Source organism: Lycium barbarum, chromosome 7 (assembly GCF_019175385.1).
Source record: "Lycium barbarum isolate Lr01 chromosome 7, ASM1917538v2, whole genome shotgun sequence".
Lineage (NCBI taxonomy): Eukaryota > Viridiplantae > Streptophyta > Magnoliopsida > Solanales > Solanaceae > Lycium > Lycium barbarum.
Window position 1 is genome coordinate 129,441,632 of NC_083343.1, and position 25,764 is coordinate 129,467,395.

The 25,764-nt window shown below is 34.2% G+C and overlaps 2 protein-coding genes across 2 annotated transcripts; both read left to right on the top strand.

The window, feature by feature from the left end:
* Positions 1-2,348: 2,348 nt before the first annotated feature.
* Positions 2,349-8,404, top strand: LOC132602644 (O-fucosyltransferase 16-like). Its single transcript, XM_060315449.1, has 10 exons — positions 2,349-2,580; positions 3,470-3,523; positions 3,646-3,736; positions 3,827-3,903; positions 4,001-4,089; positions 4,228-4,411; positions 5,549-5,730; positions 6,233-6,335; positions 6,998-7,329; positions 7,420-8,404. The coding sequence occupies exons 1-10, from the start codon at positions 2,410-2,412 to the stop codon at positions 7,751-7,753; spliced, it is 1,617 nt and encodes a 538-aa protein (XP_060171432.1). The 5' UTR covers positions 2,349-2,409; the 3' UTR covers positions 7,754-8,404.
* A 4,834-nt stretch (positions 8,405-13,238) lies between these two features.
* LOC132604384 (PLASMODESMATA CALLOSE-BINDING PROTEIN 3-like) lies at positions 13,239-17,062 on the top strand. The gene is made up of 3 exons (XM_060317875.1): positions 13,239-13,889; positions 14,283-14,316; positions 16,409-17,062. The coding sequence occupies exons 1-3, from the start codon at positions 13,487-13,489 to the stop codon at positions 16,665-16,667; spliced, it is 696 nt and encodes a 231-aa protein (XP_060173858.1). The 5' UTR covers positions 13,239-13,486; the 3' UTR covers positions 16,668-17,062.
* The last annotated feature ends 8,702 nt before the right edge of the window (positions 17,063-25,764 follow it).

Sequence of the window (25,764 nt, forward strand, 5' to 3'; positions counted from 1 at the left end):
ACTTCAAGTTTTAAAAGTTCAGTTACATGGACAATGCTTTGACTTTTGGCCTTGAAGGTTTGGCCATGGGGCTATAGCGGGGGTCAAAAACTCAAGATCACATATCTTCAAGGTCATTGGGCATAATTCCACCACCTTCAAGGTCATTGGCTGTAATTTCCACACTCCCACGACCAACAACTTCTAGTTCTAAGTTGGGCTAACTTTTGGATCCAATATGGAATAGCCCAATTTGGGCTCATATTTTCGGATTTAATTGCACGGTTAGCCTCTCAAACGGGCCGGTCTTTAATTTTTTGCTTCAAATGGAACTTATGCCTTGCGGGGCATAAGTTCTTAATAGGATCCGGCAAAATTTGTGCTAGATGCCTTAAGGACTTATGCCTCCTCTCTAGGCATAAATTTCATTTGAGGGATAAAACTTAAAGACTAGTACAAAATAGGGACAAAGTGCAAATATCTGGAAAATACACGGGCCACAAGTTCTAATTTCAACTTGGACTTACATTTAAGTCCAATATGAAACGGCCCATCGGTGCAGCGAACCATTTTGCTTGTAGAAATTGCACCTGATAACCACTTTTCACCTTACTATTTAAGTTATTTAGTTTCTTTTAATTATTTAATTTGCACTCAGGTTTGAAAGATTTCAAATAAAAGTCTAGTTCTTTTCCTCCTCCTTTTTCAAAAACTTTGCTTGACGCTGGTTAACCGAGATTATTGCTATTTGGGGCACTAACACATGTAATGCTTTTCTGCTCTTAGTATTTCCAGTTCTTGGATTGTAAAATTTCTACTTAATTTGGGCTAATTTGGATGAAAAGAGAATAAATTAAATTAATGTAGATGAATGAATAACGTACCATGAGTAAAAATGAAATGGATGGATACATTATTTTCAAGCTAAAAAGGAATAAATTAATTGATATGCCATGAAACCAGTGAGTATCGTAGATGAAATGAATGAGTTACCATGAGTTAAATGAAATGGAAGTACTTTGTGTCAAATGAAACAAATAAATTACTCCCTCCGGCTCAATTTATATGAAGGTTGACCAGTTTGAAGAGTCAAACAGTTTTTCTTTGACTCAATTTTAAACATAGATTCTTTGAGTATTTTACATTAAAATTTACATATTTAAAAACTCCATAAAAAGCGCTATAAGTCTATATAATTAATAATTCATAATATAGGAAAATAGTTGGAGAAAATCATAGTCAAAGAAAGAGTTGTTTGACTCCCAAAACTGATCGACCTTCACATAAATTGGGAGGGATGGAGTATCAAAGTTCAGACTTATGTGTTAAGCCAAACTTCAAATTACATGAATGAAATACTGAAGTTTGCTAGTACAAGCATATGTCAAACTAATACGTCAAACTTCAGGCGCAGATTTTTTAAACTTTAGTCTTGTAGGTCTGAAATTGATCATATAAAGACTAAAATTGCAAAAAAAAGATCCACAATTAATGAAGACCCAAAATAACTTTTGACAAATTTAAAGGAACAAAACTGCTAAATGAATACTTAAAGGGATCATTTGTGTCATTTTCACGTAACAAATCATTTTCACTATAGAAATAGTCTCATGTATCTAGTGATGAGTTCACACGTATTACCACATGTAGCAAAAATTGTCCAGAGATTTACCGCTCCCACGGCCTTCTCTCGGCGGCGCCACCACTTTTTCAGCTGAGGACGGTGGCTAATCCCGGCCGTCACCATTGCCTGATCTATCGTCTTTCTTTTCTTAACCTCTCGATTCTCGTGCCTTCTACAAATATGTATATATTTTATTTTAAAGATTCCATGTCTGATTCATGATCAAAATTAAACTGCTTGGCTATATCGAAGTTCGAACTATAACATATAAGTTGGGATAGAGAGATTACTATACTGCTAGGATTTTTTTTGTTTTCCCCCCTTAGAAATATTATCAAGCATAGGCTATTATTGATGATATTGTTATTATTAATATTATTATTATTATTACTCCCTTTGTTCCAATTTATATGAGGGTTGACCTATGTGAGAAGTCAAACAGGTAATTCTTTGCCTACAATTTTTTTCAAACTCTTTTTATATTGTGAATTATTAATTATGCAGATTTATAGTAAGATTAGTGTTTTTTATATAATTTTCAAATATGTAAATTTTATTATAAAATACTCGAAGAATCTATATTTAAAACTTAGTCAAAAGAAAAAGTTATTTGACTCTCCAAATAGCATCTAGCCTCTCTACTTTATTACGTATAAAAAAACATTGCTTACAAACTATTTTCAATACAAACTAGTCTCAACTATATGCATGCATGTGAGTTTGCACATATTAACACAGCGTAATTCCCTCTCAATCTTAATCGGCAAACTGGAGGATAATCAAAACTTCCTTTCACCACCACTCCCATGGCCTTCTCTCTGTGGCACCACCACTTTTTCAGCCGTGGACGGTGTCTATTCCCCGCCATCACCGTTGCCTCTATCTTTCTTCTCTTATTCTTTTTCCTCTCGAGTCTCGCTCCTTCTCCTAATGATAGTAATCGTCTCTTCATTCTTCCCCGTCGTCGTGATTCCTCGGTACATCACTCTAACTCAGCCTAGCTAGTTTCTCGCTATATATATATATATATATATATATTAGGCCAATTAATGCATGCAGATGCGTATTCAGAATTCGATATTTATGCTTCTTGCTAGATTATTTATATTAGACCAATTAATGCAGATGCGTATGAAGGATTTTATGTTTATGCTTTTTGCTATATTATTTATTTTAAACCAATCAATGTAAATGCGTATTCAGAATTTGATGTTTATGCTTCTTGCTACATTATTTATATTAGACCAATTAATGCATATGCATACGAAGGATTTTATGTTTATGCTTTTTGCTACATTATTTATTTTAAACCAATTAATGTAGATGCATATTCAGAATTTGGTGTTTATGCTTCTTGCTACATTATTTATATTAGACCAATTAATATAGATGCTTACTAAAGGATTTGATGTTTATGCTTCTTGTTGCATTATTTATATCAGACCAATTAATGGAGATGCGTATTCAAAATTTGAGGTTTATGCTTCTTGCTACAATATTTATATCAGACCAATTAATGAAGATGCACATTCAAAATTTGATGTTTATGCTTCTTGCTACATATTTATAATAGACAATTAATGCAAATGTGTACTAATTAAGGATTTGATGTTTATGTGTTTTTACAGCGACTCAAGTTATAATAATACAATAATAGTTGGATTCACGGTCAAATATTTATAGATATTTAATAGATTTCTTAATATATGTATAGAGTTTGATCAAAAGCTACTGGTTCACGTGAACCTGTGATCAGGTCTAGATCCGCCCCTGAGTTAATGCACGTCCATTTTTGAGATACAATGGGTAAGTGTGTTTGCGTGTGTGTTTTGAAGTATTAATTTGATTGACATGTTGTATTTGTAGGGAGATGATGATGATGCTAATGCGATTGATGAAGATTCTCAATTGCATATTCCGGTTAATCTGTGCCTTCATGTTTTATTCTATATAGTTTCTATTTTTATTTGGATTTCTAGCATAATTTCTAAATTTTGTGTGTGTGTTTTTTTTTTTTTTTTTTTTTTTTTTTTGAGATCAAGGCCAGAGGAGGAGTATATGATAGGGAAATGTGGAGTTCCAGAAATTCCAAGTCCTTTTTTGGATGCAGTAATGCTAGTAACAAATTTCGAAGTGTGTATGGAAGAAACTAATTGGTACTGCATTTTGGATATCTCATTTTACTCTGGCATTTCTTAATTCAAGTCATTGTAAAATTTGCAGAAGCACAGGAAATCACTCATCCAAATCGTTACTTGTCGATTGTAACAAGTGGAGGTCTTAACCAACAAAGAACCGGGGTAAGATAATGTGCTTTGCACTGGCTTTCAATTAAGAAATCAGGTTGATGCATGGAAAGCAGAATGGTTCTGTATTTAACAGTCACCTCAATGACAGATAACGGATGTTGTTGTTGCTGCTCGCATTTTAAATGCTACTCTTGTTGTGCCAAAGCTGGACAAGAGTTCTTTTTGGAAAGACTCTAGGTGTGTAGCTGAAAAATGATATTTCGCTTTTTCCTTACATATCGGTTACTTCTAATATCTCTTAGCTTATTGTTTATACATATTTTAGAGTTGGATCCTACAAGTGACTGCAAAGTGAACTATACCTTTACCTTGCAGCGGCTTCTCTGATATTTTTGATGTTGATTGGTTTATAAAATATCTAGCAAAAGATGTTTCAGTTGTAAAGGAACTCCCACTCAGAAGAGGGCAGATCTGGACACCTTATAGAATGCGAGTTCCTAGAAAGTGCAGCGGCCGTTGCTATATAAATCGTGTATTGCCTGTACTTAACAAGAAACATGTAAGTATATCAGGTCCCTTAAATTTCTTCCTCCAATTGTATGCATGAGGACATTTCTTAATCATACTTTTCTTTATTCTTTACACTATAAGGAATGCTATTACTTGACATGGTTGTGAATTGCATCACCTCTGCATAATTGGGTATTGATCTTGTAGTAAAACATATATCTTTGTCAACTTATGGCTTATGAAAGGTAAAAATGTATTCGATGATTGTGGAATTGGGGCACTAGATAGTTCATACATGGCCTGAATCATCTTGGGGAATTTATACAGTATTTGGAATACTGAAATAATTATCTGCAACTAGTAATTTGACATGAAGTTTTGGTTTTCGAGTGAAATATCATTTGAACATCAAGCGAACTATTGAAATAGTGGTTTAATGTGTATTCCAAGTGAAGTTTTTCAAATCTTCAACTTCCACTCACAAACTTTCAAATTTCACCCAACTCTTTTTCCAACTGAAGTTCATGTTGACAAGCCAATTCAACTTCCAAAAACTGTCTTAAAAGTAAAACTTCAACTTCAAGTGCTGCTTTCTCAACTTCAATACAAATGTCGTTCAAAAATGTAAATCTTTTACAAGACACTTTGGTATAGCTATCATTGATTCATGTGACAGTAAATATGTTGGAACATTTTGATGGAATATAATTTAGCTTGGGTGTGAGTATAGTCTAAATGAATGTGAAAAAACCTAAGAGTAACCCTGTCATGACACCGCATGTTCAAGTGAGAATACCTTCTAGAGATTAGGTTGTTAGAGAATAGAGCTTGACTAGTAGAGGTTTGAGGAAAACTTCCCATTGAAAAAATCTTTTCCATAAAAAATCTGGTATTATTATTTATAACTCTGTAGGTTTAGAGGTTAAGGAGATTATTGTTGCTTACTTGAATCAGATTTACTGGTCTGTTAACAACTCGACTTGAATCAGTTTACTGATCTTCAATTTAATTTTTGAAGATTGGTTTCCAGAACTAGGTACACAGTCAATTGGGAAACCATTCTTCAAATGCATAATCAGAAATTATTAAGCTAAGTCCTGGATAAGGATATCTCCATGCTCTATATAAGATGTTTGAATGTTGATCTATATTTCTAGACCTGTATAGCCTCTCCTTCTTGTAACAGGCTGTACAGATCACCAAGTTTGATTATCGACTTGCAAATAGTCTGGATACAGATTTGCAAAAGCTTAGATGTAGAGTTAATTATCATGCATTGAAGTTTGCTGACCCTATACTGAGAATGGGTGAGAAATTGGTCCAGCGGATGAGGATTAGGAGCAAGCATTTTATTGCTCTTCACCTAAGGTTAGTCTTCAGTTCATGTATATACATTGATTATTTTTCTCTTTTATGATCACAGACAGTTGGTATTTGATCTAGCTATGTTATGGTTTTCTCTTTCTAGTTTTATTTCACTTTTCCCTTTGTCCTGTTTGATTTCCTTATGTTTACTATAACTATTGTGCTCAGACTTCTGCTATTTAATTTGTCTATTGCCTCTTCAGGAAGTTGAATAATTTACACAGCCAAGATTATACTAGCATGTAGATTCTTGGGTATAAGTTACGATTGAATTTGTAGGAACAGTATATCAAACATGAGAAATGATGCTAAGAATGTTGATAAACAAACGCCATATCATTTTGATTATGGCCATTTATTCTTATTACTTGTTTTATACTCTTATATTGCTGACATGCTAACTTTTGATGCTGGGAGGATTTTGGTTCCTGGAGTTTGATGGATGTTTTAACCAAAATTCAAAGAGAAGATAGTGTGCTGATGGTGAATATGGTTCCATTAACAGGTTTGAACCCGATATGCTTGCATTCTCAGGATGCTATTACGGTGGGGGTGATAAGGAGAGGAGTGAATTGGGGAAGATACGGAAGAAGTGGAAAACTTTACATGTAAGTACCTAAGTATCTGCTTCAAATCATATCCTCATAATGGTTTATGAAACTATGAGCTTCAAAGATTTGACTGTTTCATTTGTTCCATCTAAGCACTGAAGTTCTGACAATCAATATAGTACAAGTATAAATTTTGGTTCTTTTCTTTTGGATAGTTTAAATACCCCGTAGTAAGCCATCTCTGGTTTGCATACAGGTTAAAAACTCGGGGATTATGTGCCCGCCCCTCTACCCCCTTCAACATAAATACTGGCAGGGTTCGAACTTGTGTGGGTACTGTTGAACCAATGCCAAGGGCTGCAATTTTAGGTTTTCTCTATCAAAAAGAAAGGGAAAAAAACACTTCTGGTTCAGCTTTTCAAGGTAGGGGTAAGGTTGTGTACACGCTACCCTTCAGACCCCGCTTGTGGGATTACACTGGGTATGTTGGAATACAGAGAGGAATTACCCATCAGAAAGAGAATCAAGTCCGACACAACAAGTCTGGGGTTGTAAACTAGATTTTGGTCATCCGCACATGCACTCACACACACCACACTACATAGATACAACATACATGCATACATTTTCCAATATAAGGAGCATTTTTAGGTTGAGACAATTCTCATCCTGGCTTTCGGACAATATGATATGTGACTCTATTTCCAATATGCTTTCAGGAAAGTCACCCAGATAAGGCAAGGAGACATGGAAGATGCCTTCTGACTCCTGAGGAAGTCGGCTTGATTCTGAGATCACTTGGATATGGCGAAGATGTTCATATATACGTAGCATCTGGTGAAATATATGGAGGGGAAGAGACATTGTCTCCATTGAAGGCCCTCTTTCCAAACTTCTATACAAAGGACACCCTTGCCAGCAAGGATGAGTTAGAACCATTTTCTGCATTTTCATCTAGAATGGCTACTCTTGATTTCATAGTTTGTGATGAAAGTGATGTATTTGTCACCAACAACCATGGAAACATGGCGAAAATTTTAGCAGGGCGAAGGTCTGCTGCTTCCCGTTCTCCTATTTCACTTTTTTGTGCAAAATAGGTATTTCGGCGGACGACTAATATGTCTTTTTCTTTTGGATGCAGGAGATATTTTGGTCATAAACCCACCATTCGCCCAAACGGTAGGAAACTGTATCGATTGTTCTTAAACAGAAATTACATGTCACACAAGGAATTTGTATATAGAGTCAATAAATATCAGAAAGGCTTCATGGGGGAGCCAAAGGAGATCGGTCCAAGCTGGGGTGTGTTTCATGAAAATCCATCTCCATGCATATGTGAGAAAGTAGATAACTCTACTGGAGGAGAGATTTTGCATAGTACTTCTCGACTCGAAACTTCCTCCAGGCTAACAAGTACTGACTATGACGCTGACACACCTGAGGATCCTGAGGTGGATGTCTTGCTCTCAGATTGAGAAAGTACCAATGAGTGTTTTTCTTGTACATACACCATTGTTCCGATGATATTAATTGAGCCTTGATCATATCTTCGACAAGTGCAATTTTGAAATATAATTTTGCCGGTAGCTTGGTTTTGCTTCTGAAGCCTTGGCACCAAAGGACTGTGTTGGCGTTTTCGTTGTCATTGAGAATTTTGCTTCAGTAATTTTGGTATTCAGTTGATTGAAAAAGAAAGTCAAAGTTTCAAGATTCAAGATTAGGTGAGCGTTCAGTGTACTAAGGTATAAGATTGATCTTTTATCAGGTGTTCTAACTGTTAGTATCCTGATGACCTTGGATTCACAATGATTAGGATCTGAAGAAACTATAACCAGTGATGAACTAATACTTTGGCCTACAGAGAAGCTCCATCTATCATTTGTTTCGGCTAACTGGAATTTTCTTGCAAAACTATCACAGTTCATACAGAGAGAAAAGATCATTGATGATTGTTAAAAGTCAATTGTCTTAGAGATCTAGAATTTTAATTGAAGGGTTCAACGTTTAGTTTCTTACGATAGAGCCTATTGCACTTTCGAAATTATGGATTCAGCTTCTAATATTTTTAGCATTTTGACGATTTTTCACACACTCATATACACACACTCTCTGTCTAAAACTTTGGGTTCAAATGTAACCGAATGTGCAACGTACTTATTTTTTATTACATTAGGGAAAGGGGGCGGGAAGGGGAAGCTACTGATGGGGTTTGATTTGAACCCTCCACCTCAACTATAGAAGATGGAGAATATATTAGGCAATAGGTATTAACTACTAAGATCAATTTTGTCTTGTTTCACATATTTTTAAGTGTTTTTGGCTTCTGCTTGATTACGCTTTCTACTTTCAAAGTCGTTGTGAAAGTTGTTAATATAATTGAAATGTTTTTACAAAATCAAATGTGATAAAAAAACAAATATTTGGTGGACCATAATGATGTAATACTATAAGACAAGGCTATTATTTAACACAAAGTTTGTAATCCACTTTAGATTCAAACACATATTTATATCCATTTAGATTTTTTTAATATGATAATACAAACTTTCAACAATAAAAGGGAAATACTGCAATATTTATCAAGTACTGCAATGTTTGTATTATAATACATGTATACTTTGATCGGAACGAAAAGAACCTTGAAGTTCAAACTCCCAATAAAAGCAAATTTAAAAAGCTAAAAAGAGAAAGATAATACAGCACAAACCCCATAGACGAAAAAAAACAAGTAAAACAACAAAGAAGAAAAACAAATAAAGAACGCAATATCCTTATTCCACTTGAATCTGTCTTTGCTTTTCTTTTTCTTTTCAAATCATAATAATGCTGGTTGAATCAGTTTTTGCGTGTATATATAACACTAGTTACAAGTTATCAGTGGTGAGCATGGGCCCAAGCATGATAACCTAATATGATCATATCAAAATTAACTTTTATCTCTAATTATATAAAAGTAGCTTTAGAATTTAGATAGAAATCCTATTCTTATTTCATAAATTTTATTCTTCTTCCAAGCGAGACATCATACTTCTGGAGCAACAACTTTGATTTGAGATTTTGCATTATAGTTTGTTAGTATAGACATGTTTGACAGAATGTTGCATTCAAGTTCATATGGATTAGTCTCTTTGAGGTTGATATACCTGCAATTTCTTCCATTTAAATGACGGAAGAATATTCTTGAGCTCTTTAAAACAGTTAAATGCCTTATATATAATATGAAAAATCATTCAATAATTAAATCAGTGGATAATGTATGACAAAAAATTATTACATGAAATTTAGTACTATTAATACTCATAATATTTATAAGATTTCTAATAAAGTAAAAAGGGACTGGAAATTTAAAAGAAAGTTGCGCAGAATATATAAGATTCCATATCTGAGCCACGTATACTTACATAATCATAAGATATTATTTTGGTTCAGTATTTCGTCCAATATTCTTTTCGGAGCAACTTGTAGCATGCCTTCTGAATTATGCTAATTGTTCTTACTGTCCGACTAATCTCTTCCGTCATAATTCAGAAGGATGGTGTATGCTAATTGTGTGAGTAATTTTGTGAAGGATAATGTTTGCTAATTAAGTTGGGACAATTAATAATTTTATAAAGGAATACTGTATGCTAATTGTGTGAGTAAAAAATGTGAAGTATCAAAGAGAAAAATAAACAACACTTGAGTGGGACTGGGACCCACTCAAAGGATAAGCTTCCACTTTCAACTGAAATTGACACGAATCAACAATGGCCAAAAGGTCTGCGCAGCCAAAATAAAAGAAAGCAGATTTAATTAATCTTGATTGTGATCAGTAAAGAAAAGGTTGATGAATGCGGGCAATGCCCTTCATGAATTTTCTCCTGCCTTTAATCAAAAGTGTTTATAGGAAATTATCACCGGCCGCCTTATCGAACTTCGACTGAAGGGACATCTTAACACAAAAATATATTAAACAAAGAAAGAAACAAAGCTTATTTCTTTATCAATGACCAGGTCAGATACGCAATTTGGCTTCAGTTTCTTAGTGTTACTGATCTTCTTAATTTTCCCCGATTGGATTATGACAAAAAGTTTGAATTTTTATGTTAGAAGGTAAGATTTGAGATCAGTTGGTCTATTTTCAATTTAATTAGTGTGAACATTCTATTTTCATTTATCTAATCATCCCTTCTAACTTTCTTATTTTTAAAGGAAGGAAAAAAAGGTCTTAAGCTCTCTATCGAGAGCCGTTCATTCTCCAACTCTAAAATTCAGTCACGTCGTAATTTTTTGTGTGGTATGATGTTGTCAAGTTGTTGTTTCATTTCTTGTATTGATGTTCCTGATTTAGTTCACATTTTTTTTTTTAACAAAGATGGATCTATGTGATAAGCTTGCAGTTAAAAAGGTTTTTTAATCTAACAAGTATGCTCTACCTGTTTGTTGCAAGGCTAATGCTACACAAATGCCGAATTATCATCTACAATCTTCCTTCTGTTTTGATTAGTCATCCGTTGTTACTCCTACCCATGTTGTTATACATAAAGCAGTAAGCTGAATACTTGATAAACATTGTCATGCATTATATACTACTGACCAAAAAATATGCTCTGGCTGGCATTTCCTATGAATTATGTAGTTTATCGTCAGTTCTGGTGGCATTTTCTGCCAAGCAAAATTGGAAGTAATTATCAAGTGTAACACTATTTTGTGGATAGTGTAATAAAATACCATAAAATATGAGGACCACCAAATCATTTTCGTTTTTGTTAGAGTGTCAGTGTTTGAGTTATTTGAGCAGTTTATTGGTATTCGTAGTTCATAAGTCTTCAAATCTCTTGGTTGACAATTTTAACAAGGGTAAAGTAGACTGCCTTTATTACCTCATTGCAACACTACAGATTTTGCATTTGGAATATTTTCTTGCATGTGAGAAAGTAATAGTGAAGAGGAACTACATCTACAAATGGTTTCCAACTTAATTGTGGAAAAAAGAATACGAGATGCTTATTTTAACTGATCATGAACCTGTAGAAATCTAAAGGTCACGTCACTTAAGCTTGAAAACGTACAAATCAGCGAGCAGATAATTAGATCTTCAATGTTCCTATCCTATCGTTGCCCATGGGAGTTCGAAAAGGGTGATGAAGACCCTCTAATCCTTTGTACAAATTGTCAAGAATATTAACTATGATATTGCTGCAAATGCATGTTTCACTTCAGTTCTTTTTTTTTTTTCCTTCTGAACGACTAGCTTCTTGTATTTTGTATTTGCAATATACCCTTTGTCGTCATATAATAGCGTTTGATATGGCAACTCTTTTTTCTGAAAAATGTGTTTTCAATTTTTTGGTTCTTCATCATGTTAGAATGAGAAAGTTAATGACTACTTCATGATTCTTTCTCATATTTTGGGCATTTTGGAGTATTAAGATTTTGAAAAGACGTTGGAGAATTGATCACCGCCGGTTCAGTGTATACAATCTGTCCATTTTCTAATTACCTGTATTCTGCTTATGATATTTAGTTCATTCTCTTTTCTACTTTTCTGTTGATTTTTTTATTGAGATGTTATGAAATTCAGAAATGCACAACTGGTAGAGACAAGTTCAGAACAATTATAAAGAAATATATTTCAATATTTCAATACATCGCTGGATTGACATTTGCTTATTGAGGGGTGATAGACCTAAACCTTTGTAAGCTTTTGTTGTGTTTGTTATTTGACTGTTTGATTTGTTCCTTTTTAAGTGGGTTTGTTGTACAGAAAGTTGTAAATGAAGACAAAGAGGATAATAAGAAAGGAACCAACAATGTAGACAACACTATGAAGAAGAGGAGACAGAAGGTTTTTGACTGTCTGGTCATAAGAGAGACCCTCCTGAGGAAGTATGTTCCTTTATCTTATCGTTGTGATTCTGGTGAATATTGGGCAACGGCATTTTTCCTAGGTTTGGAATCTGATGGTACTATTATATTCCGGATTTCCACAGACCTCTAAAGAATTTTATATGAATCATTGTATCAGCAAATGCCACAAGGTGAACTAGCAGCTACCAAAGGATTTCGGATAAGTTCCGCATTATTGCATCTTCTTTCAGTTACTGATTGTGTCATCTTTGGAATTCTTTTTGTCAACTCTAATGAAGACATAAAGATTACATGAACATTACAATGACCTAACACTACTATGCTGATTTGAGTATCATTTTTTCCCAAATGAATGTTAAATTATGATAATTAACATTATTTTATTGGTGTGACATATAACTTTAATAAATGGCACATCAAGGTACCAATATTAATAGTTAATAGTTCATTAAAACAACCTTTTGCTCAATTAACTGATCATCTATATATTTTTTCTTACACATTTAAGAAAGATACCGGGGTGCTATTCAAGCACTCATTTCGATTAATGAAGTTCTTGAGATGAGTATTATATAGTTGATTCTAAATTTTTTCAACACGAAATAAAATAAAAACGTGCAATTACTTTAGAAGGAGCGCGCAATCAACTTTGAGATGGTAATTATATCAATGAAAAATTAACAACGTTTACCTTGGATAACATGGAGAGAAAAATTATCAAAGGTTGCTACTTCCGCTTTTTCCTTGACATATGTCACCATGTTATCTTTTCTATACTCTACTTTATGAAGAGTTCTGACTCAATTAATTAACGTTCGGGTTATTAATTTTTTTTCCCAAAATCTACTTTTTTGTTTTTATTATAATAATTAGATATTTAGAAAAACTCATTTCGTAAATTCAATGAAATAGTTTAGACAGCGCGAAGCGTGAGACTATTTACTAATATACGTACACACACGCATCATCATATCTAAAGTTGGAAAGGCAAATATACCAATTGATTCTAAAATATGAAAGCATAGGGCAGAATCAAGCTCCCAAAGCAAAAGAGTATATTTGAAAAGACAAAAAAGAGAAAAAGATGACATGAGCACACACACCCATGAAAGCAAAAAAGATAAAAAACTTACATATATCATCATTCCACTTGATATTTCTCAGCCTCCTTTGTTCACACTTGTAAATCATTCCTCTCCTTTTTTTTTCCCTCTCTTATTTCTTGCTTTACCAAATCCCTTACTCCTTAGTCCCAACTCTCACAAGTCACAATTATAGCGGCGAATTTAAAATTTAAATATCGCCTACTTTTTTCACATTAAATTCTACCATAAAACAGCGATTTAATTTATCAACCCATGCGCAAACTCAAATCACCAATTTTCTTGACCTTTTGGCACTGGATGGACGTTAGCCCCCATATATATAATCTTGCGATTTTGCAGAGACCTTTATATTTCATGGAAGTGTTGATATTTGTTGTCATATTTTGCAGCCTAAATATTATTGTTGTTAAAGTAGAAGCTACATGGTGTATAGTTAGAAGTGATGCAAGTAATCAAGCATTGCAAAGAGGATTGGATTATGCATGTAGCTATGGTGCTGATTGTGCACCAATTCAATCTACTGGGCTTTGTTATCTTCCTAATACTATTCAAAATCATGCTTCTTATGCATTCAATAGTTTCTATCAGAGGAGCAACATGGCCCCTGGATCTTGTCAATTTTCTGGCACTGCTACTATTGCCAAAACTGACCCAAGTAAGTTTTTTTCTTTTTTCTTTTTCTTTTTGATTTTTCATCCGGTATTCGGTATTGTTCCGAGGCTTGACTAAATTCCGACTCCGACCTGAATTTTTATACATTAAGTTTTATATACGATTAGTATAAAGAACTTTATACATTATCAGGTGAATCAAAGAGCATCTACAGGTAAGCTTCTTTAATATGTGAAATTTGTAATCTTGAAAATAGAATAGATTACCTACTGCAAGAAGTAATACGATTTGATGGAGCAAAAGTTTTGTAAATAAAACTAACCGTAAATATAATATAAACTCTTTATCTGCATTGGTAGCATAAATAATATTTACACATTTAGCTTAGTTTGACATGGGGTAGTTGATTAATTTTTTTTTTTGGGTATTATTGTAGGCTATGGATCTTGTGTTTACCCAGCTTCTCCAAGGTAATGTTTAAATTGTTCCATTCTTGATTTGCTTACTTTTCTTCTCAGTTTTATATTTCTTTTTAGTACGTTCCATCTTTTTCTTCTTTTCTTTTTATCTTCTTTTGGTGTTGAATATTGGAACATACAAATTGGTGTTCAAAATCTATAGGGTAAAAGTGCTAGAGAACGGGGGTGGATGTACATACATGTTATAGATTCAGTAAAATTTAATAATTTTAACTCAAACTCTCTATTTGTATAGTGAAAAAATAGCCTTAGTATGTAAAAGTGATCTAACACGAAACCCAATAAGTAAAGAAGCTCTATAAAATTAAAATTTTGAATTGGTCTTCAATAGAGACCAATAAATTTCAAATGACTTTGTTCATCATCACAGGTTAATACCCTCGTGCTTAAAATTTATATTAAAAAGGAAGAAAATAGTAAAAAAAAAAAAAAAAATTAAAGTCCATTAGGCTTTTGGCCTAGGGCTAATTTATAAATTTTATCAAGAAATTCAAAAGTCTGTACAATTGTAGCCAAAAAGGCTAATGAAAAATACAAAATTTAAACTAATGATCAAATTAAGACTTATAACTTGTCTTAATTTGATATTACAAATTGTTAAAAAATTACTAATAGAATAAAATTTGAAATAATTGCTCCATAAAGACCTTATGCTTCTATATCTGCTCTATATTTGGTTCTCTATATGCACCAAGGCAATACATTTTCTAACTAATGACCAGTTATCAATAGGATAAGCATCCCGGGGTGCTAATACCACCAACTAAGTAACAACCACTAAATAGAAATTGTATGCCCATGTGTACTCAAGAGGTCTGTTGTGTTTCATGTGCTCAATCATTAAGAGGAGTAATTCCACTTCATGTCATTTGTCAAAAGTGTCTCCAACCAGTTGTAATTTATGCTGCCTGATTATACTATGTTTCGCTACTTGTTGGTATTCCTTCGATGTGATTATTTTGTGGTACCTGTTGAATTAAAAATCCTCCATTTATATTAGTTTGTGTACCTGCAACCAACAACAAAAATATTTATTTTGTTGAAAAAAGTGTTTTTTCTTCCACTTTAGCTACGTAATAATGCTGCTTTTTTTTCAAAAAATAATAAATAAAAGCTGTAAAGTAGAACAGTATTAGCAAACTTTTCCTCTTTTTTGGGTGTTGGATTGAGCTTTGCCTTTGTGGAAAATGCTGTCCGTCCATAGTGCCTTATTACGTGGTATTTTTTTTTTTTTTTAAATGAATCATCCTTTATCCATTTTTATTTGTTTATATTTGACTTACATTTCATAAAAAATATTCCCTCCAATTCAAAGTAAGTGTCCATGTAATCTTTAGCACATTCTTAAAAAATATTTATTCCAAATAAAAAAAAAGACTAAACTACCCTTAATTAAAATTACATATTACTATTAACTTGACATATTGAATTGAGATTTGATCGCTTAACACTTTATAATGACAAATCTGAAAAAATAAAGTTAATTCCTTCTTGATTATGTAAGTATGAACAGTTATTATGAACCATAGGGAGTAATTAATTAAATAATAAGTTTACTATATCACCCTTCGAATATAATAAATTCAATGTTCTGGGAAATGTATTGGGAGATAACTATAGCTAATAATAAGGGTGATTTATGAATTAATGATAAATTAAGTTTTTGTTTTTTTCATACTGGACAAGTAAAAGTGGACATCTATTTGTAGTATAGTGGCCAAGTAAAAGTAGATGGAGAAAGTAATTGAAATTTACATTCATTATTATTATTAATATAAAATTTTTCATAACATTAGTGTATTTTAACCAATTATATCAAAGCAGTAATTTATTACATTTTAAATTCTCAAATTAAAATTATTATAAGTAGATTCTAATATAGTAGATCAAAGGTTGACCTGAAAGTGTAAACAATTTTCTTTTATGTTATTAGTGTAAAGATGTTAAATTATTCATAACATTAAACTTTAACTTTCTATGGATGTGATTGTACTTTAGCCTTGTCAAATCTATGTTTCAACTAATTATCTATTTCCTTCTATATGTCTCAAGTTTAATGCTATGGATTTTAAATTTTGATTAGGGCTGCTGGAGGGTCGATTCCTCCCGGAATTGGAGGTCACAACAACACAAGTGGAGGGATCACGACCACCCCAGTTCTATATTCACCACCACAAGCAATTATAAATCCTGTGTATGGTAACGGAACGTTACCAGACACTGGATCGGACGACCCCAACTCTCAAGATTCTAAAGCAACTTCTCCCACGTTTTGGACAATGGCAAGCTTAGCTCCAACATGTTTGATGCTCCTCTTCCTTTATATTTTTCAATTTTGTTAGCTCTTTCCTAGTAAAGTGGGAAGACAACAAACTTCTGCATGAGTAAACAAAAAGTTGGTGTCGGTAAAGAAAAATTTTGATTGATCAGAGCAATTTTGTAACAAATGGGAACTTTATGTTGTTGTTATTATGAAGACCAATGTTATCAAAAGTATTGCTTTGCCGCTTAAAGCAATGAAGCAATGGAAAGCGAGGGATTATTACTTTACGAGTGAAGTTACACACTTCAAAAAAGTATGAACTTCAAACAAATTAAGCTGCAGAGTGATGTAAACGACATTATGATCAGTTCTTTGAATCTCAATTGTTGACAAGTTGGATCAACATAGATATAATTTTAAGTGTGGGATGCTGATGAAATTAGTTATTAATTTTGTTTTGATTATTATGGTACTAATTTCATGTGTTTGCTTATTCTTAATTTGTTAAGATCAACAAATTGTGAAATTATTTGAAGAAATCAAAGTTAGGTTTGACATAGAGAGAAAGATAGAAATATGAACTTCTTTTCTTTTCATTTCATTCAACTGAGTCCACTGTACATTCCATAGTCTTTTTATATTTAGGGTAGAAATGTAAAAGGCTAACTAGTCTAACTGCTAAAATCAATACATTCGGGTACAATAAAAAATACAAATAATGTAAAATTGGGCTAGGCCCAATACAAGTAAATGGACCTAAGTAACTCCAACATCCCCCCTCAAGTTAGAGGGAGGGCACACACCCAACTTGCCAAGCAAAAACTGATGCTGAGCACCATGCAAAGTCTTGGTAAAAATATCAACAGGTTGAGAAGAGGTGGAAACATGACGCAAGGAGATGAGCCCCTCAGCCAACTTGGTGCGTATAAAGTGACAATCGACCTCAATGTGTTTTGTGCGCTCATGAAACGTTGGATTTTTTGCTATGTGGATGGCAGGCTGGCTATCACAAAGAACATGAACTCGAGGACCAACATCCATCCCCAAATCAAATAGCAATCTAACCATCCAGGATAACTTAGCCATAACTTTACTCATTGCTCTATATTCAGCCTCGGCAGAGGACAAAGCAACAACAGGTTGCTTTTTAGACTTCCAACTAATAAGACTATTCCCCGAAAATACACAGAACCAGTAACTAAACATCTAGAATCTGCGCAGGCAGCCTAATCACTGTCACAACAACCAACCAAGGAAAAAGTGGAGGAACCATTCAAGTAGACACCAACATCAGGAGTACCATTCAAATACCTCAACACATGTAAAGCAACATCCATATGGGGTACCCTAGGAGTCTTAAGAAACTGACTAAGGTGTTGGACAACAAAGCAAAGATCAGGTCTAGTATGGGTAAGAAAATTGAGTTTACCAATGAGGCATCTATAAGAATAGGTTTGGGAAGCAACTCACCCTTAGAAACATGTAATTTTTAAGTGAGAGCCAAGGGAGAAACCACAGGAGTAACATCAGCACAATACAACTCAAGTAGGAGGTCAGAAATGAACATCTTCTGGTGCAATAAAAGACCAGAAGAGTGATAAAAAATCTCAATGCCCAAAAAATAGTGCAACAACCCCAAATCTTTTATTTTGAACTAATCATCCAAAAAAATCTTCAAAGAGGAAATTTCATCCAAATCATCCCCAGTGAGAATGATATCATCAACATATACATCAAGAAAAACAGTAGACTGTGGGGACGTTTTGAAGAAAAGAGAGTAATCATTCAAAGAACGGGTATATCCCTTAGAACAAAGAGCTTGGGAAAGTTTAGCATGCCATTGTCTAGAGGTCTCTCTGAGACCATATAAAGACTTTTGCAACTTATATACTAAGGGTGTGACATATGAAGAAGGAGGAAAGGAAAAACCCTGTGGCAGTCTCATAAACACTTCCTCATCTAGATCACCATGGAGGAAGGCATTATTAACATCCAATTGGAAAAGGGGCCATTGTTTCTTAACAGCAAAGGCAATCAAACATCTAATAGTACACATTTTCACAATCGGGGAAAATGTTTCATGAAAGTCAATACCCTCAACTTGTGTGTCACCCCTAACAACCAACCTAGCTTTATATCTTTCTACTGACCTATCAGCTCTATGTTTGATTTTAAAAATCCATTTACAACCTATAGGCTTTTTACCAGCAGGTAAAGGAGCAACAACCCAGGTATTATTAGCCTCTAATGCCTCAAACTCCTTTATTATAGCCTTCTGCCAAGCAGGGTTGGCAGCAGCCTGAGTGTAAGAGTGAGGCTCAACTGCTGCATTGAGCAATACATGAGAAACTGAAGTAGTAGAGGAGCAAGACAGGGAAGGTGGAAGCTGAACCACATCATTAGTAAGGTGTGAAGGATTTTGATGTTATCTGATGCTTCTCCTAGGTACAGGATCAGGAGAAGAAGTTGGAACAGGAGAAGGAGAAGTAACAATGGCAGAAGCAAGACAGCAAGGTGTACGATCAGGGGAATCAAAAAATTTGAGATGGAATAGAACCAAAATAGGGGAGAAGAGGTAAAAGAAGAAGGAAGAGGATATTAATGATAAGGGAAAATAGTCTCATGAAAAATGACATCCCTGGACAGTAGAATGAATTTGGTGGTCAAATTGTAAAGTTTATAGCCTTTTTGGCCAAAAGGATATCCAACAAAAACACAAGGGGCAGCCCTTGGCTAAAATTTGTCCTTATGACACTTAGGAATGGTTGCATAAGCAAGACAACCAAATGGTTTTTGATGTGAATAAAAAGGGGCAGAACCATACAGTAATTCAAAGAGGGTTTTATTGGCAAGAACAGAGGAAGGAAACCTATTGATTAAGTAAGTGGCAGTTAACACACAATCCCCCCAAAATTTAGTAGGAAGTTTAGAGTCAAATAATAAGTCCCTGGTTTGATGGAGAATCCCATTATCAGAAAAATATTGAGAAGCTAAGAGAGAAGACCCAAGTTCTAGAGTATTGTCACTTCTAATGGTCTGGACAAACAACTGAAACTGTGTTTTAGACATAGTAATGAAAGCTTTAAGCAAGGTAAAAGCATTACTCTTGGAATAGAAAAGATGAGTCTAAGTAGCTCTGTTATAGTCATCAACTATATTTAGAAAATACTTGGCACCTGAATAAGTTTGGGTGTGATATGAACCTCATGCGTCAATGTGAATGAGTTGGAACAATGAAGAGGAATGGGAAGAGCTATCTGAAAAGGAGAGCCTAGTTTGCCTAGACAAAGGGCAAATATGACAAACAAATGATTGCTTAGAAGGTAATTTAGAAGCAATAGCAGGTATGCATTACATTTTTTCAAAAGGAATATGACCCAATTTGTAATGCCACAGTACATCAGGATTAAAAGCTTGACTAGAACTAGATGAAACAAAAAGAAGATCTACATTGCAATCTACATTGTCAGGCAAACCAGCAGAATGAACAACATTCATGGATTGTGAAGTACTAGGTAAAGCAGAAATATTATTCAAACCAGAATCAGAAACATTAATAACAGGTATGACTGAAGGTGAGGTGGAAGAGTGATGGAACTGATAAAGTTCTTGGTGTAATATACCAAGAACCAGAAGCTTCTTCCTCGAAAGGACGTGTATCAAGCAAGAAGAAAAGGTAAATAGGACTATACTGTTAAATTGTTGAATTAACCTGTAGACAGATGTCACACCCCATTTTAACCCGGAAGTTAAAATTAGGAGGTATGACGTATTGGTGATTCCTATTTTGTTTCGTTTTAAGGAGTCGCCACCTAATTAATTTGACGGTGAATTAGGACACCTAGATGTTAACTAAGGCAAAGTTAAAACTAAACCTCCGTTAATAGTCTGCTTAACCAGGATGATTCTGGGTAAGGGCTCTATATTATCCTAAAGGGAAGGGGTTAGGCATCCTTTAGAATCCGTTAAATTACGGTTATCCGCCAACTTAGGTTAATTAATTGAGAGTAAAATATAATGTTTAAATTTAAAAATGGAAAATAGTATTAGTGGAAATAAGATTTACGGAAAATATAATATAAAAGAAAACTAAAAATGCCATTTTTTAAAAATAGGACTGATAAATATTGCTAAGACTTTAAATGAAATGCTATTTAGAAATAAAACTTATAAAAGATAGTTTGCATAAAAGAGGATTTTAGACGCAATTTAAATAAAGCTTAAAATGTTGCTAAGGCTTTATATGAAAGTAATAATGATGTCGTTTGAAATAATACTTGTAGAAAATATGATGTATTGTATAAAAGAAGATTTTAAAGGCTATTTAAAATAAAAACTTGGACATGCTAAACCCTTGAATGAAAATGTAATAATATTCTTGAAAATAAGACTTGCAGAAATATAACAATTTGCATATAAGTGACGTTTTAGTAACTTTGAAACAAGATTATGTTATGTGAATATGGCGGTGTAGAAAATCTAGACTTAAATAGAATGCAAAGAAAGTAAGTTTTCTTCCTCTTTATTACTGATTTATTTAATTATGCTCAGCTAAAAACAGACGCGATTGATTCAAACTTGAAGAGTTATTTATAAAATATACTTGAGTTTATACTTGCGTATTAGTGACGTTTTAAAAATGTATATGATAATAAGAATAAAATATGATTCCCTTTACTTAGAATATATAATCATGCTATTTTTGCAAATCAATTATTCCAAACCAAAATAAAACATGAAAAAGCAAGAGAATAACTTATGAAATTAATTGTTAGCCTTCCTTAAACTAAACTACCCATTACTAAAACTAAATCTACTAATTCGTTAGGATTCATCTGAGTTAATAAAATAGGATAAGGTTAGCCATTCAAGCAAATAAAAATACATAACAATAAAATAAGGAAGAGAGAAAGACAAAGATGAAATGGATCCGGCCATTTTAAAGCCCAGCTGCTGGAACTGTTCACGTGATTGGGCTTAGGCCCAGTGAATTTTTCTTTATATTGCTGCTGCGGACATAGATTGACCCGAGAGGAGATTGCGTTGGGTTTTTAGCCCAACACCGAATGCAGGAGAAGAACGAGTCCCTCGGACTCGTATGCGATGGTCATGCAGAAAACGAAAGGAAAAGGATTAGTACATAATCGATAAATAAGGCTAAACGAATATAATGTAAATAAAGCAGACCAGTGGAGTATGTATATAATATGTATATTTGTCCTAATCTAAACAAGGGACTGGAAACCCAACAGAAAGAAACGAGATAGAGAACAACTAGCTTGGACACTTGGGACAATAATGACTTAGCCGTGACAACACTTTACAAAATGTACTGGCAGCATATAAATACTTTGGCAAAGCAAGTATCCCAAATATCCCAAAAGGGAAAGGTGTATAACTGAACAGCAGGTATCGACCAAAATAAAGGTAACTCAAAGGTTTTGAATATGTTATTACACAGAACCATACACAAGTGTTTAAATATCCAAACAGCCAGCTAGAGGGTGAAACATGCTGAGGCTCTAGGAAATTGGTTAAAGCTTAATCAAGGTATAGCAACTTTAGGAAAAACTCATGCTCATGAATACTAAAAGGTCCAGTTGCTAAAGCCAGAACTGATACACTCTACTCAAAGTAAGAATTCACGCTCTCCTCATTTACCAAAATGTACAGGGGACGAATTTTGAGCTAAAGGGACAACGGCTCACATACCCAAAAGAAGCAGAACAAAGGGAAACGAGGTGATTTTCTACAGATCTAAACATATTCTCCAACCTAACAGACCTCATATTAATCAACTTTAAGCCAGCAAGGTGATAACTCTAACAGGTGTAAAGGAAATGAAACCTTTAATGATTCATATTTCAATCGGCACCTTGAAGAACACAAACTTCAATAAGACAAAAAACAAGTACAGTAACTTTTAATTACGAAAGCTTACACTTATCCAACTTGGTCACCAAGGAAATTTAACACTTAATCCAACCAGAAGCTTCTTCGGGTGCAGCGAAGTGGGAGCGGGGTTTCGATATCTACCTCGAACACTTCGAATCTACTTCGAAACACTGCGAATCCCGGATTTGTATACCATCGAATCCAAACGGATGCCAAGGGCAAAAAAAAAAGAACAAAAAGGGTGTGGATTTCGACTCGATATCAAATAATATTGCTAAAAGAATGATTTAGGAGCTTCATAAACTATTTTTTTGTTGAGGTAATTTTGGGGTTTTTCGTGACCAGAAAGAAAAAATGAAATTTCAGATTCTTTGGGGGTTTTCGATCCCTCTTCCAAAGCCTCTCCAAACAACAACAAAAAAAAAAAAAACTACAAAATAGGGGGGTTTTGGGGTTCAGGAACTGTCTTTTTTCTCCCTTTCCTGCGATTCTAACCCTACTATTTATGGGGATTTGGGGGGTTCTTTTGTGTTGAAGAAAAAACAGGGGGAGAGGAGCGGGGGAAAAAGGAAGAGGAGCGTGGTGGGGTAGCGGTGTGGGGGTCGTCGGCGAGGTGGGGACGAGGTGATGAAAAGGAGCGGCGGTGGTGGGGTAAAGGGAACGGCGGGGTGGGGGATGGAGATGATGAAGATGATGAAGATGATGAATGAGAAGAGAGAAAGAGGAAGGGAGCGGCGGAGAAAAAAAAATGAAGGGGAACCCTTTTAGGGTTTCCCTTATTTCGTCTGAAAATGGGTCGGACCCAGTCCATAAATGGACTGGGTTGATTTTTTAGACCGGATATTAAAAGAATGGGTTAGTGAATTAAACATGGATTGATCAAAAATTGAGATAAGAAATATGGTTTAGTCTAAAAAAAAAAAAAAAATTAGGAATTAATCGGACTTTGATTTGGGGTCCGGTAAGTCAAAATACGGACCGAGTGCAAGAAATAGTTTGGCTTCTAAATTTGAATAAGAGACCTATTTAAATAACTTGTGTTAAAATATTGCTCAACATGAAATATGCAAACATTAATGCTCAGATAAAAATGGCGTCGTAATAGTCGTGCAATAATATTTCAAAAATCCACAGTAAGATAAATACTATTATTTAATTATACAAAGATAAATGTGATGCGTGTGCGTAAGCTGGTAAAGTACTGAAATGATAAAAATTGTGAACTGTAATAATAATAATAATAATAATAATAATAATAATAATAATAATAAGAGTAACTGCAACAGAATAATAAAGTGCCGGTATTGATGAGAAGTTGATAATTTAGTAAAAAATGACTATATATATATTTTAATTTTTCTAAAAATATTAGAGGCGTAAATAGGTATTTTGGAAGAGAGGCGGGACAAAATTGGGTGTCAACAACAGAAATAAGATTGTATTTGAAAGTTGGAATGTAAAGAACCCTGTGTAAGGTGAAAGTAGGGGACAAAGTAAGGGAACCAGTGGAGGTTACTTTCACTTTGTAACCATTAGGTAAGGTAACAAGGTATGGGATGGACAAAAGGGTAATGTTAAAAAGTAGGTCTTTATCAGATGTCATGCGGTCAGTTGCTCCTGAGTCTACTATCCAAATACTCCTACCTACACTAGTCAACATACAAGCAGAATAAGCAACACAGTTATAATCATGTAAAGTAAAAGCACTACTAGCAAAGTTGGCAGAACCCATGAAGTTGGACTGCAAACTGGGATCAGCAAAATTGCACTTCTGCAACAACATGAGGATTTGAGACTGTTGATCTTTGTTTAAACCAGGAATCTGAACATCAGAATCAGAAGGAGAAGTTTGGCAAGCACGAAAATCAGGTGGTCTAGAAGTGGATTCGGCAGTGGCAGTTGTACCAAACTTTCTACCCTTTGCTAGGGGATTATTGGCTTGAAATTTGTATTGGATTGAGTATTTGTGAACTTGAAGTTTGGAAGATATCCATGTAACCCATAGCATGAGTTAATAGTGTGTCTAGTCCTCCTACAATATGTGCATAAAAGAGAGTCCTTGTCTATATCAGTGTTTAGTTTTTATTTGTTATGAGTAACACCTCCTTTTTGGTTAAAATGTCTTGGAGGCGCAAATGTTGGTTTGAAAGTGTCTGCATTAAACGAAGCTCCATCAGGGCCAAAATGAGAGGTAGTAGTGACTTGTCTTTGTTTTTCATCTTGCAAGAGGATATTATAAACACTTTCAAGACAGGGTAGAGGGTTCATCATGAGAATGTTGCTCTTCACCCCCAACATAAGTCTCATTAAGACCCATTAAACACTGGTAAACCTTATTTTCTTCATCCTCTTTCTTTAAACCAATTTTTGTAGCACATATGCATTCATAAGCATGATTGTTACCCATCACCCCCAATTCATTCCACAATTTCTTAAGTTTATTAAAGTAAGAAGTTATGCCAAGTGCCCCTTGTGAAGTAGAAGCCAATTCCTTGTTAATTTCAAATATTTTTGTGCCACTTATGGTTCCATACCTCTTATTCAACTGATCTCACATACTTTCTGCGATGTCAGAGTATTGAACACTCCCAGCGATATCAGGGGAGAGAGAACTAGTAAGCCACGATATCAACATATTGTTACACCTATCCCAGAACATTAGCTGAACCCTCAGCTGGTCTCGGACACGAACCATCTACAAATCCTATCTTATTCTTAGCTGAAACTGAAACAATAATGCTTTATTTCCACCCACCAAAACCCGAACAAGAGAAAGGTACATGAACTAAAGAAATCCCTGAAATATCGGATGAATGAATGTAAAGAGGATTAGATGAATCTATTTGCTGAGGCATGATGAACATCAACAACAGCAGCGAAAAAAACAATATGGAATCCTAGAGCAGTTAGGGAACGAAATTACCCATAAAGGATGAATCCACGACAAATCGCAGAAGAAAACCCTAAAGTAGCAATCAAACTCAAGTAAATCATAAATAAACACCAGATATCACTTCGAAAACCACAAAATCACCTTGAAACCCGTAGATTCAAACAAATCAACACCAAAAAAATCTTGAAACCTTGAAAACCACAGATTTAAGCAAATCAACACCAAAATACATCGAAACCCTGAATTTTAAGAGAAAAAAAACTTAGATTCGAGTAGATCTCCTTGATAATGAAGCATACACACTGGAAACAATTAAAAAACAACGAAGAAACACCTCGATTTCTTCATCCATACCGAAAAATAAAAAAATTAGGGTTTCAATATAAAA

Coding starts and splice junctions, on each gene's coding strand:
- LOC132602644 (XM_060315449.1), top strand. CDS start 2,410: ATGGCCTTCTCTCTGTGGCACCACCACTTTTTCAGCCGTGGACGGTGT. Junction 2,581..3,469: donor CCCGTCGTCGTGATTCCTCG/GTACATCACTCT, acceptor TTGTATTTGTAG/GGAGATGATGATGATGCTAA. Junction 3,904..4,000: donor TTAACCAACAAAGAACCGGG/GTAAGATAATGT, acceptor CCTCAATGACAG/ATAACGGATGTTGTTGTTGC.
- LOC132604384 (XM_060317875.1), top strand. CDS start 13,487: ATGCGCAAACTCAAATCACCAATTTTCTTGACCTTTTGGCACTGGATG. Junction 13,890..14,282: donor TATTGCCAAAACTGACCCAA/GTAAGTTTTTTT, acceptor GTATTATTGTAG/GCTATGGATCTTGTGTTTAC. Junction 14,317..16,408: donor GTTTACCCAGCTTCTCCAAG/GTAATGTTTAAA, acceptor AATTTTGATTAG/GGCTGCTGGAGGGTCGATTC.